This window comes from Salvia hispanica, chromosome 3 (genome assembly GCF_029641045.1).
Source record: "Salvia hispanica isolate PSC_SH4W2 chromosome 3, Shi_PSC_v1, whole genome shotgun sequence".
In the NCBI taxonomy this organism is placed as follows: Eukaryota; Viridiplantae; Streptophyta; class Magnoliopsida; order Lamiales; family Lamiaceae; genus Salvia; species Salvia hispanica.
In genome coordinates this window covers 55,092,721-55,106,092 of record NC_142694.1, presented here as the reverse complement: position 1 = coordinate 55,106,092, position 13,372 = coordinate 55,092,721, and the positions used below count along the sequence as shown (strand labels likewise).

General features: G+C 34.4%; 2 protein-coding genes across 5 annotated transcripts; one reads left to right on the top strand and one right to left on the bottom strand.

Moving 5' to 3' along the window:
* The first annotated feature begins 4,660 nt into the window (after positions 1-4,660).
* Positions 4,661-7,004, top strand: LOC148931098 (uncharacterized). Its single transcript, XM_089066721.1, has 3 exons — positions 4,661-5,834; positions 6,363-6,519; positions 6,605-7,004. The coding sequence occupies exons 1-3, from the start codon at positions 4,661-4,663 to the stop codon at positions 7,002-7,004; spliced, it is 1,731 nt and encodes a 576-aa protein (XP_088922847.1).
* A 393-nt stretch (positions 7,005-7,397) lies between these two features.
* Positions 7,398-11,360, bottom strand: LOC125210894 (uncharacterized). 4 transcript variants are annotated; one of them, XM_048110524.2, is made up of 4 exons: positions 11,217-11,360; positions 10,801-10,924; positions 8,555-10,153; positions 7,398-8,328 (listed from the first exon to the last, which is right to left on the bottom strand). In XM_048110524.2, exons 3-4 carry the CDS (start codon positions 10,118-10,120, stop codon positions 8,005-8,007), a joined length of 1,890 nt encoding a protein of 629 aa, XP_047966481.1. In that variant the 5' UTR covers positions 10,121-10,153; positions 10,801-10,924; positions 11,217-11,360; the 3' UTR covers positions 7,398-8,004. The 4 variants fall into 4 exon arrangements, with proteins under 4 accessions (XP_047966481.1, XP_088922926.1, XP_047966480.1 ...); XM_089066800.1 differs by lacking the exon at positions 10,801-10,924 and having other exon boundaries at positions 11,217-11,345; XM_048110523.2 differs by lacking the exon at positions 11,217-11,360 and having other exon boundaries at positions 10,801-11,069.
* Between the last annotated feature and the right edge of the window lie 2,012 nt (positions 11,361-13,372).

The window sequence follows — 13,372 nt, the reverse complement described above, 5'->3', positions numbered from 1 at the left end:
GTAGACAACCATAAATCAGTACAAATAGTATTATACTAAGTAGTATGTATGCATTTCGTACTAATTTCATCCAAAGACACTTTTAGGCCATGTTTGATTGCCGGAAAAGTAAAGTTGGCAAAGAAAATAATTTCCGGAAAAATGAACACCGGAACTATAATTCCTATTAACTTTACTTTTCTGTGTTTGGAAAATATCAAAATTTTAAATTTACATTTAATTTAAACACCAAGCTAAAAATATACTTACTATTTATAAAAAAGAATAATATTGTAAAACTTTTAATAAATTATTATTTATAAATAATATTTATTATATTATTATATTTATTAGTATGATGGATAGTTTAAATATAAAGTATCAATCATAATATATAATTATAATTATAATTATCCATCATAATAAATAAGTATTATCATAATATAATTATACTCATTTATTATAATAATAAATATAATAATTATTACATTATAATTATAATATTTATGAATATTATAATTGAATAAATTTTATATATTAAAATTGCACTATGACTTTATTGATTAATTATTAATTTATAAAATATAATAATTATTATTATACTATTATATTATATAATTATATTTTAATTATTTAATAAATTATTAATTACTATTGTGAATTATTACAAAATATAGTTATAATTATGATAATTTTAATTATAGTTATTTGTTGTAGTGATAATTTTAAATTATTTTTAAAATATTGTAATTAATAATAATAATAATAATAATAATAATAATAATAATAATAATAATAATAATAATAATAATAATAATAGTAATAAAACTATACTATATTGCTTAAATATGTAAGAATCCTAGAATTGGGAAAAAGAATAACTAAGAAAAGTTAGGATTCAGAATCCTGGAAAGTTGTACTAACTTTCCTTATTCTCGGATTTTGATTACTTTTCCAGTTTGATTAAAAACCAAAACAAATGGAGTACATGAATTTAAAATTTAAAGAATCAGATTATTTTCCCAAACAGAATCCTGACAACCATGCTGTCAACCGTGTCAAGTAACAACGAATCGATTAACCCCCATTGGACTTTCCAACTGTCAACCGTGTCAACTGTCAAGTATATTGGGCTAATTAATAATGTATTCTATTAGATATTTAATAGTTTTGCTAATTGAGTAGAATCTTTATTTAATTACTCCCTCCGTCCACAAAAATTCGTCCCAGTTTGACCGGACACGGATTTTAAGAAATGTAATGGAAAGTGAGTTGAAAAAGTTGGTGGGATGTGGGTCCTATTTTTAAAGTATTAGTTTTATAATAAAATGTGAGTAAGAATGAGTTAGTGGAATATGGGGTCCACTACCAAAAATGGTAAAAGTGAAATGGGACAAATTTTGGGGGACAGACGGAAATGGAAAATTGGGACAAATTTTCGTGGACGGAGGGAGTATATTTTAGTTGGAGATCAGTTCTTGGGTTTATTTGAGGTCCTCAAATTGTTGAATCGTTATTAATTCATTTAATTGTATTTTAACAATATACGTTTGGGCTATAATTTGTTATAGTAATAATATTGATATAATTAATTTCAAGTATTGATGATATTTTTTTAAAATATTTTTAGTATAACAAATTGCATATGATTTTTGGGATAATTATCTTATGTTTATCTTTTGAACATTATACTATTACTCCATCTCTGAAACGTATGAACTTTTTTAAATTTTGGAATAGTTAAACAACACATTACTCTTACACTTTACAACTTATATCAATATATTACACTACTAATGTTGTGGAGCTCATGTTCCATTAACATTACTTACACTCCCTCCTCATCTCATTTTCTCTTACTTTACCAATTATATATTAAAACTCGTGCCATATCTAATGTTCATATTCCGGCCACCATTAAGAGTTTCGGTTCACTTTTATTATAAATGGTAGGTAAACCTTACTTTCCATTAACTCATTTAACTCACGTTCTATGTAAAAACTAGTGTCAGCCCACGCGCTATGCACGACAGATAATATTTTTATTCTATTAATTAGATTTTATGAATAAATTAAAAATAACATCATTACTTAAGATTAAAAAATAAAAAATATAGTAAAGATAAATAAATTAAAAATAACATCATTACTATACAGTAATAATATGTTAAATAATGTATAGATATAAAATTAAATAAATTTTAAATTAAACAACATGAAAATATTTCTTGATTACGATACTTATCGTTACAACTAGTACTTCAATACTAAAATACTATTAATATTAAATTAATATAAAATATTAAATATATAACTAAAAAGTATAATGAGGAAAATAACATCGTCATAAAAGATAAAATGATGTACAAAACAAATAAAGAACACACATATATAAACATTAGAACAATAAAACAATAGTTTGTAAGACATTAAAAAACTTGTATGTGAACAATCTTAATTGTACAATAATAAGAATAGCAAAATAATTAAAATAAATAAATAATAAAACACAAATTCCAATGTCCCAATAACTCTTCATCAACCTTAGTTTCCTCCTTAATCTCCAAATTAATGATTTATGCATATGTGCGAAAACAAATGTGATAGCTTATGATCTTTGTCTTATTTGCTTCCTTTCGTCATTTCGTTGCTTTAGGTGTATTCTTTGCAATAAAACTATGGAGTGACGAAGTTGGTGACAAATGTGTAATGGTTGTAGATTCAGAATATTATAGATAGTAAGAAGCTTATGTGATTTCTATATTTGTAAAAAAAAGAACTATTATAGTCTGGACTGAAAAATTAAAACAAAACTAATAAAAATAAAACAAACTAACATTAAGAAAAAACTTAAATATGAACTAACATCGTTGAAACAAATTAATCTCATATAAATATACTATTATATGTAAAGAGTATAACCATACTGAGAAAAATTCCTTCTTTTTGCAAAGAATATGTGATGCAATGGGACAAGACAATATGAGGAATGAATTATAAGCTAGCAAATGTTACATATTATAGACAAAAAGTTGAAAGTATTATGTAAATTCCTTGGAACCGTGCCTTGAATCCTTGTTCCATGCATGTAAAAGTAAACAATGAATGATTTTAATTTTATATAAATAAAATCATTTTAATTTTATATAAATAACTAAAAATTAGTAATAAGCTAAGCATCGACACGCATACCATCCGATCGTGGAACACACATTCCAAGAAGATTACATTGGTTTGTCCATATTTAATGAACATAAACATGCATGCACCGCACTTGAATCACTGACGAAGTATTGTTAGGCTATAAATTGTTAAAGAATGTGAATTCCATGATGCGAACAAATTTTACTTTTGACGAATGTTTGTCGTGGAGTGGGGGGAGACGATGAAGAAGTGAAATATAATCTTGCAAATGATACATATTTATAGATATAAAGTATTGAAAATGAATCACTAATGTGACGGTTACAAAATGATAAGGAACAATTATATTTTGTCTAATCACTAATTTGAATAATGTGAGTCAACAAAGTAACTCCTAAAATTGAGTGAGACAAATAATAATCAAAGTAATTGGCAAAATAACTGACAATGTAACGTAAATATACATAAATATAATTTGGCGATAAGTGATAACGATACGATTCTGCATGTAATGACCATCGGAAGGGATTAGTTATTCCATAAATATTTAAATTGATCCCATAACTTATAAATATTCCAAAATAAGGATAAAACTTATAAATATTTTAAAAGAATACCAAAACTCGCCTTTTATATATGTATAGATATAGATAGATTGACTATATATTTCACTATCTTTTCTCATTCACTTTCCTTTAATTTTTTAAAATTTGTGTCAAACTCAAACAAGACTCTCAATGGTGTACGGAGAAAGTAATTTTTAGGGATGGAGGGAACATTAAATTTTTTTTACTATGAAACTGAAATTAGGATTACAAATTAAATTTAGGTTATTAGTATGTAAATCTTTATTAAAATATGGGTCATTTTGTATTTATATTTTACAATTTTAAATATGTTTCTCTTTGCACATATATATTTTCAAAATTTATGAATTAATAATTTTTTTAATTTTCATTAAGTTTTATTTATAAATTTTTTTATTTCTTGGTGATGGCATTTCACTATTTAATTGTATATATTCTTAACTATATATTGTTGGTGTGTGTTTCCAGTTTTTGTATTTTACATATCTAAAGATTTTAATTGATATTTATGAGCTAATTTGAATAAATAATTTTTTAATTTATTTTTTTGGTGCATAATTAGTTGATAATATAACGTGATGTGCATCGCATGGGCGAGACATCATTCATATAAAATTGTAAAGTTCAATTTGCAAACTGTTGGAAGATACCGAGAATAATGGGATTAATTGTAAATTGATCTGTTACCAAAGATAGAATAGGATCCCCATAATCTAGGTTTACCATATATGCATATTCTATGCCTATATAACAATGTAACATATTGTGTGATTATATCAAGAAAATATATGAAACCTTCTCCCAATCTTTTCTACATGGCGTCAGAGCAGAGAAAGATCCGGCTCAGAAAAAATTCATCATAGCCGTGTTCATACCATATCTCGACCAAGAAGCCAAAACCAAATCAGAAAACCAATCCTTACCAGAAAACAATCCCTGCAGAAAAAGATATGTCAGATTCAGAGACAGAAGAAACAAAACCCAAAACCGGATCCTCACGGTTGAAGACTAGCAAGAATGTTACAGTGGCATTCAAATTGAATGGCAAAAACTACCCATTGTGGGTGCGCCTGATGAAAGTTGCAATAGGAAGCAGAGGAGGCTACACACACATCAAAGACGAGCCACCAGAACCAGAGAGCAAGGGCTATGCCGATTGGGAAGAAAATGATCTTGTGGTGTTTTCGTGGATCGTCGACAACATCGAAAACGACATTATCGCCGACTTCGCCCATCACCAAACCTCGAAAGCCATATGGGATAATCTCGCCGTGACCTTCGAAGGCAAGAGGGACCCATACCTCATATACGATCTGGAGGATAAAGCTATCGCACTCAGGCAAGGAAGCTTGGATCTTGAAACTTACTATCGGCGAATCCACGGGCTGTGGATTAGTGTGGATCGATGCCGAAAACAACCCATCGACTGTTGTGACAAGGGAGTCAAGCAATTCAGGGAATTCTCAAATACTTCAAGGCTGATCAAGTTCCTCACGGGGCTGAATCCAGAGTATGACACAATCCGAAGGGATATCCTCAAAGAGGAGCCCTATCCCTCAGTCGAAGAGGCTTACGGGAGGGTCCAGAGGGAGGCAGCTCGATTAAAAATCATGCCACCGGCATCCTCTAAAACCACCGAAGACTCCGGCGTAGGAAGCGCCGATGCATCATCGGGAGAAATTGGCTATGGATTCGGGGCACAGAGAGACCGATTAACCAACAGGAATGGACCACCGCGACCGCCGCCTACCGGAAACAGTCCCCAAACCGGAGGCAAGACCGACAAAGGAAAATTGTGGTGCTCTCATTGCGGCAAGAACAAACATACGAGGGAGACTTGCTTTCTCCGGGTTGGATACCTGGATTGGTGGGATGAACAGCAGAAAGCGAGAGCTCAATCAAGGCTCGCCGCCGTCGGGATTGGCGAAATAGGGCAGAAACAGAACAATGCCCAAATTCAACATCGAGACGGAGGGACGAACCAGCCAAACAGCGTGTCACGCCCAGATAGCACCGGTGGGAGCGGTGGCGGCGGTATCAGAGGGGTTCGAGTCAGAAATTTCGTAGAGAGGGCTGGAGCAGCCGAACCTCAGAATTGGAGTAGCGGCGGCCTTCATTCTGGAGGTAAAGGGTTGATCCTAGATCAAACCCTATGTTTTTGACATATTGCAGAGTAGTCCTCCAGAAATACATGACTTAAATTTGATACCCCAACCTTACAAAATGAAGCCCCCAGATATGCATAATTGTGAAATTACCCCACAGAATATTCAAAGATTCGAATTAAAACCCCAGATTTTAATTCAAAACCGTTTTGCACCCCTGATGAATATTTCCGCTGCTTTTTCTGTGCAAAATACCGATAATATTGATAGGAAGGGTTGGATTTTTGATTGTGGTGCCACAGATACTATGACTCCAGAAAAATCTGATTTTAGTGATTTTGGGGAAGTGACTAAAACCTACATTAGAACTGCAAATGGGGAATTAATTACGGTAGCCGGGACTGGAACCATAGAAATTTCCCCTAACCTCCGACTGTCAAATTGTTTATTTGTTCCTAGCTTGTCCCAGAGACTAATGTCAGTAAGCCATGTGACAAGAGAGTTGAATTGTACACTCCTAATGTATCCAAAATTTTGTATTTTACAGGATATTCGGACGAGGAGGATCGTTGGGCGTGGCACTCAGAACCAAGGACTCTATTACGTGGATGGGGTAGCTCAACATGGCAGTGCGATGCTGGCTCACGGGTCCACGAAAGAGGAGGCTTGGCTGTGGCACAGAAGACTAGGACATCCTTCTCATGGTTATTTCAAACTTTTGTTTCCCGATTTTTCATTGCCTAGAGATTTTTCCTGTGAGACATGTGAATGAGCAAAACTTACTGACAGGGGGAGATATCAGAGGCTGGTCGGGAAACTCATCTATCTTTCACATACCCGCCCAGATATAGCGTACGCTGTAGGAGTTGTCAGCCAGTTCATGCATTCACCGCAGGAAGATCATTGGGAGGCAGTTCTGAGAATTGTTCGATACTTGAAGGGAACAGCAGATCATGGAGTATTGTTTGAAAAACACGGTCACTTAGAAATACATGGGTTCACTGATGCAGATTGGGCTGAAAACTCAAATGATAGAAAATCAACCGCAGGCTACTTCACCTTTGTAGGAGGAAACCTTGTCACTTGGAGAAGTAAGAAACAGAAGGTGGTTGCACTATCAAGTGCAGAAGCAGAATTTCGAGGAATAAGAAGTGGTCTCACTGAGATACTGTGGCTAAAGAGACAATGACGGAACTTGATCTCCACTTATCACAGCCATGCAAGTTATTCTGCGATAACAAGGCTGCGATTAGTATTTCCGAAAACCCGGTTCAACATGATAGAACCAAACATGTGGAAGTCGACCGACATTTTATAAAGGAGAATATTGAGGCGAATATTGTAGAATTGCCGTTTGTCAAGTCAGAAGATCAATTGGCCGATATATTGACCAAAGCTGTGAACTCGAAGTCGTTCAGAGGAGTATTGGACAAGTTAAGTATTGGAAATCCCATCACTTAACTTGAGGGGGAGTGTTGGAAGATACCGAGAATAATGAGATTAATTGTAAATTGATCTGTTACCAAAGATAGAATAGGATCCCCATAATCTAGGTTTACCATATATGCATATTCTATGCCTATATAACAATGTAACATATTGTGTGATTATATCAAGAAAATATATGAAACCTTCTCCCAATCTTTTCTACACAAACTAACAATAAACATTTGCAACAAAATAGATGCCGAACAAAAACTTGGATGCACACGCCCCCTCCGTCTCCCGTCTTCTTCTCCGATCTCACCATGCACGGGAAGTCCAGCTCCGATTACAATGCCCGTAGAGAAGGAGCATTTTTTACTCACCAAAGGGCAGTCGGTTCTACTTTTGTATATATCTCATCTTGTACTACAATACATTCTACATGTACACTACCCCTATAACTTTATACATGTGAAATACATTAATAATACTAAAATACTAATAAAACATCTCCAACTCTACCACCAAGAATGAACACCTCAAAGTTACACACTTCTCTTCGACCACTACTCCTAATGTGTGTAGTCTTATCTTCAAGTTTGGCCACCAAGAAAGGCTGCTGACTATACCATCAAAGAATGCAGTGATATATCACAAACAAAACCATCTCTATCTTCAAGCTTGCCCTCAAGGATTTCCGCTTCCTTGGAGATGAGATCTCCACTCTGTCTTTTTTTCTCAGTCGTCATTGCTCGTTTGGAAGCCTACACTCGAGCTATTGGAGAGAATGGTGGGTTGAGTACAAAAGATGGCACAACTTGTTCCATCTTCTTGACTTTGGACTTCTCTAGCTCTGCTATTGCTTCGACCATGCTCTTGATTTCCTCCTCGGTGGATACCTTGAGCGCATCACATTGAAGTGATGGTTCTCTCCTCTCACGTCCAGAGGGAGAGGCCTCAGTAGCGTGCAGAGTGGCAACACAGATGGAGAATGCTTGCAGGGATGATAATTGAGCATGAAAATCGACTGTGTATTTCCCACCCTCAATCACCCTCATGGAAAATGCCGGTGTATTGTCTTTTCTTCCCTGAGAGAGTAGGTAAAGCAGAAGTTCTTAAGGATCTATAGCAATTTGAGTAAAGTAATGATTTTTATATGCAATGGGAACATAAATGAAAGGACTCATGCTCATGTATGCCCAACGGGAAACGTAACATTCAATATTGAAGTATCAACAATGGATCCATGGCAGAGCCACATCAACTACGAATAGTGACAAACCGTGTGATGTTAAATAAAGACGAGGTAGTTACCTGAACAAAGAGCTCAGTCTGATGCTCCTCTGCAATCTTGTTTGTGAAAACACTGAGAGGGCAGGTCATGTCCCAGCCACCACAGTCACATCCGCCACCCAACCTCCACCTATCGAGTAATGGTGAAGGGCCACAACTTCCATTGGCAGGCAAACTGTGGTTTCCAGCTGGTATCACTACGTGCATATTTCCCGGACTTGAAGTATCAGAAACGCCTTCTTTTGCTTTTCCAAGCCGACAGTGATCTAGCAAGTAGGGAGTCGTCGTATCAATCTTCTTATCTCCACTCTTAAATTTGAGGCTCTCTCTCTTCTCCAATGGGACCTGCATAACAATGGCTGCAATTTCTAGCTCCGGGGGTAATGTAGCTGCTGCAGAGGACACAAATTGACCAGTGCAACCAGTGCTTTTCCTTGAATGTAAAACATCGTATAACACAAACTCTGTCATCATGGAATCGTTCGATTCCCCTGCACCTGCAAACTCTGTATGCAGGCGACATGAAACATGCATCCATCCAACCATAGATGATTCTCTGTTGCATTCCTTAAGCCCCCATCCACTAGTACCACGCTTTCTTTTATTAGGAAGCATATGAAAAGTGTAAACCCAAGTTGAAGCATTTCCAACTTTCCATATCTTTGCCACATAAACATCTTCGGGGGACTTAACTGAAAACTGGAAAAAGGGCGTTCCGTGCTTACTTCCCGTCTTGAGAAGGCCGTGTAGGTGTGCTGGAGAACACTGTGGGGCTGAATTATGGTTTTCTTTCTCCTCGTATTGATGATTGTGTTCCACATGGTGTGGCTTCTCTAATATGCCACTCAACGTTGATCTACCACTCGTTACTTCTCCATGTAAGTCATTGTAATTACTCAATGGACTTCTGCGAGACATGGACTTAACAAAAGGGTCGAGCATATTCTTAACATGACTAAACCTGCCCCTCAAACTGCTGCTGGATCTTGAGCTATCACGCCCCGTATTGGCAAGTGAATGGGGCGAACCAAATCTTGCAGATAACGACCTGGCCAAACTGAAAGATAGATCTTTTGCTTGAAGACTACTAGCTTCTTCTGTAGCAGCAGCATCGAACTCCAGAGTGATGGAAGAATCATCACATATGCCATTTCCATAACCAGAAGCCGTACTTTGTTCTGAGAAAGACATCACAGAGCTATCTTCATCCGAATTGCACAATGAATCAATGATTCCTATTGGGAATGCGGATGCAGTTCGTGGAGAGAACTCAATCTTCTTCCTCCCAACAGCAGCACCCCTTTCCTGAACCAGACTAGTCTCTCTGGAACTTTGATACACCGATTCTCTCTTCAGTACTTCACCACCTTCTCGACTAATACCCTGGAACAAGACATCTCTACAGGACCCACTATAGCAGTCACCAAAATCAGTCTCAAACTCTCCAGTGAGGCTTGGTGTCTCATTTCCAAATCCGGGCTTTCCACTTGGTTTTCTACTCACCCCACACGAACGAGGCCTAGGAACTGGTAGCACGGTTGTGGGACTACCATCTAGAAGACAGTACTTGTCGAAGTCTAAGTCCATGACTCAATTTAGCATCACTGATAGATAGGCCTCCTGAACACAAAACATACAGATCAGAAATTGCATAAAATTATGAGTATTTCTTTTCTTTTCTTGAGGAAAAGCAAAAATTTCAAGATTATTTGAGAAGCAAACATAAAAAGGTACTACTGCAAATTCTTGTCAGAATGACAAGAATGAAGACAACACATCAACCATACAAACAAGAATCACAAAATGGACTCAAACTCAAACTCAATTCTCAAAACAAAAGGCGAAATTTAGATATCAAGTAGCATAAAAATAACAGAGAAACAGTAATGGAATTTCATACCCATATCTTCAAGATATTTGCAGCTATCAACTACTAATAAACTGGAAGAACAGAGAAAAAAGAATTCTTTTCTGCATTTATGAGGCGCAATCAAGATCTTATACCACAATGCCAACAAATTATGGACCCTACTGCTAATTCGAAAACAATCAACCATCCAATTGTTCATCCCAATTGAATACAGATGAATACGAATTCCCAACAGATAAGCAATCTAACAATCATAACAAGTGCCTAATCCGGGCCGGGCCATATTGCAATCAATAAAATAACACAAATGACACACATCATTACAAAGACAGCATTTTTACACACTTGCACTCCAAGACAAGATAAAAGGTGCAGTTACCGCAGAAAACAGCCTTACCCCACTTTAGAATTCACAGAAGTGAAGCAAAAGAAAGAACCCCACGAAAAAAATTTGCAGAACCAATGCAATCATTTGCTATTTCTCTTGAGCTCAAAGCCTGGTTTGGTAAAACCCAATGTCACTGCCAATCAAGAAAATCCAAAATTCCATAACCAATTCTCGGGATAAGCGTAGAATTAGAAAACTAAAATAGAATCAGTTTTTAGATTATTTTTTCTTGTTTTCCTACTTGGAGAGACAAAGAAAAGAAGTGTGGAATGAGAAAAAAGAGAAAAACATTGAGGACCAACCCACCATATAAAGTTAAATAACATGCATGCCAAAAAAATCATTCTTATTAACAAAAAAAATAATTTTTTTGTTTTAATAATTACTACTATTTCTTGTTGAGACAAATGATCCTTAGTAATAACCTTATTCCCAAGAACAGTAGGAGATGGAGCAGCCAGCCATGCTAAATTTCTCTCTCTCTGGATAAAAAAATAGAGCTTCTTTGACTCGTCATACGATTCTGTTCACCATGCTCACTGTGTGTGTGTTATGTGTGTGCGACCAACTTTTTGGCGTTTGCTTTTTGGGGGCTCCTGATTATAGGCAGTGGTGGAATGCTTCAAAGACGGAAATGCCCCTCACTGATGCTTCTTTCTTGTCTTTGTTGGGGGCAATTCGGGGATCTTTAAAGAGACAGGTGGAGAATCATTATTGAGGGAAATTGCATTCTAAAATTAGAGGAATGAGATAATAGAGAATACTTATAGATAAAGTGAGATAAGAGAGAAATAAAGATCGTAAAATGTACTAAATGGAAATGACACAAAAACTGAAAATAGTGAAAAAAATACTTCAAATGTAACTATATCAACAAAGATTTGTAGTGATATTCATTTCAATTGTCATGATGTATCGCAAAAGAATTCGTGCGTTCAGTATAGAAAACTTTATACTACTTCTGTTATTGATGATTAGTTCGGAATTTTTCGTTGTTTATTCAAAGAGGAAATTCATGAAGTGCGTCCATTTTGTTTGATATTTATTCATCATAAAACTGACTTTTTTTTTTCTGTTCTTAAAAAGTTAGTGCTTACTATTTCTAATCGAACTTTTGTTTTATTTGGTCTACTCTAAAAATGTTTGCCATTAACATGTATATTCAAGCTAGCATAATTATTAAGTAATAGTAGCATATAGTATTATTATGTGAGCCCATTGTCTTAATATATGCTGATATTTAGTTTTTTTTTTTGTTTTATCTATTTAATTTGATTCTAATTATATCTTAAAAATAATTATTTACATATAAGAGCGTAATCAACAATCCCATAAAAATATTATAATTATAAATAAATAAAAAATTTGTCATTACATGGACCTATTTATGTTTCATATATTCCATAAAATTAAGCTTACTGTCCGTTATAACACAAATCTGTATAGAATATTAAATATTCAATTTTGATACAAAATAATATTATTCTCAATATAATCCAACTTCCTCATTGTGTTTAACTGAGTTTTTATGAAATTAAGTCTCAAACATGTTGGATATGAGGCTGCCATCTTTATACAATTAAGTTTCGTCAAAATAATAGTATTTGGACCTTTTTCTCTTTGTGTTTATGTTGTAGTTATCGAATTTGGCGTTCTACTAAACGAAGCTCACATACATACGTAATACACGTAAACTGATTACTGTAAATCTTTAAATTTCAATTTAATTTAATAATATCAGTATGTGCAAAGTAATAAGTGCATGATAAATAAACGATTCGATTTAGGTGTGTATATTAATATATATATTTATTGTCGCCGCAGTTGCACACTTATATCAGTTTGGAAATAATAATAATAGTATAAAGATCAAATAGAAAATTTGAATTTGAATTCTACCTTTGCAAGCATAAGGTTTTTGAATCCTTGCACGCAGTATTTAAGTAGGCACTAAGGCAATTCGGATGGGAGTAATTAATAATTTCAACTACCACCAAGTTTTTAGAAATAAAAATAAAAGAACTAAGATGATACAAGTAGTTTCTCAGTAGCATTTGTTGGTTTGGTATAATTATAGAAGTAATATGTCGAGAAACAAAATTTTGAACTAGAGTATATTAATGTTAGGGCATCAGCAGCGCAGCGTGGAAAAATAGTTAGACAGGATGTCACGTTGGAGATGTTTATCGCGCAGTTTTAGTACGTGATGGCGTGCGTTTCTGATCGAATTTTTGATATTTTTTTTATTATTTATTCATAAATTATACTCCTAAATAACTGAAAATGACCAAATAATACTATGCGTTCTAGATGACCATAAGAATAAATTATCGATTGTTTATTATGAGTATGAAATTATGAATACATGCACATATCTTATCCCATTCTTTTTTTTTTTAACCCACATTCCATCTTCTTTTATTAAATCATATCGCATCTTATCTCACTCTTGTCTTTTCTTTTCTTTTCTTTCTCTTATTAATCCATATTATTTCATCTTATCCCATGTTGGTGTATTCTTTCTTTTAGTAATTTTTATTACATCTTATCCCATGCCTATTAATTCATATCACTACATCTT

What these genes read in the sequence shown, in the direction of transcription:
- LOC125210894 (XM_048110524.2), bottom strand. Translation starts at nt 10,120, where the DNA reads ATGGACTTAGACTTCGACAAGTACTGTCTTCTAGATGGTAGTCCCACA. An exon ending in AGACTGAGCTCTTTGTTCAG is followed by an intron (nt 8,329 to 8,554) that starts GTAACTACCTCG and finishes CTACTCTCTCAG; the next exon opens with GGAAGAAAAGACAATACACC.
- LOC148931098 (XM_089066721.1), top strand. Translation starts at nt 4,661, where the DNA reads ATGTCAGATTCAGAGACAGAAGAAACAAAACCCAAAACCGGATCCTCA. An exon ending in CGGCGGCCTTCATTCTGGAG is followed by an intron (nt 5,835 to 6,362) that starts GTAAAGGGTTGA and finishes TGTATTTTACAG; the next exon opens with GATATTCGGACGAGGAGGAT. An exon ending in ACTAGGACATCCTTCTCATG is followed by an intron (nt 6,520 to 6,604) that starts GTTATTTCAAAC and finishes ACTTACTGACAG; the next exon opens with GGGGAGATATCAGAGGCTGG.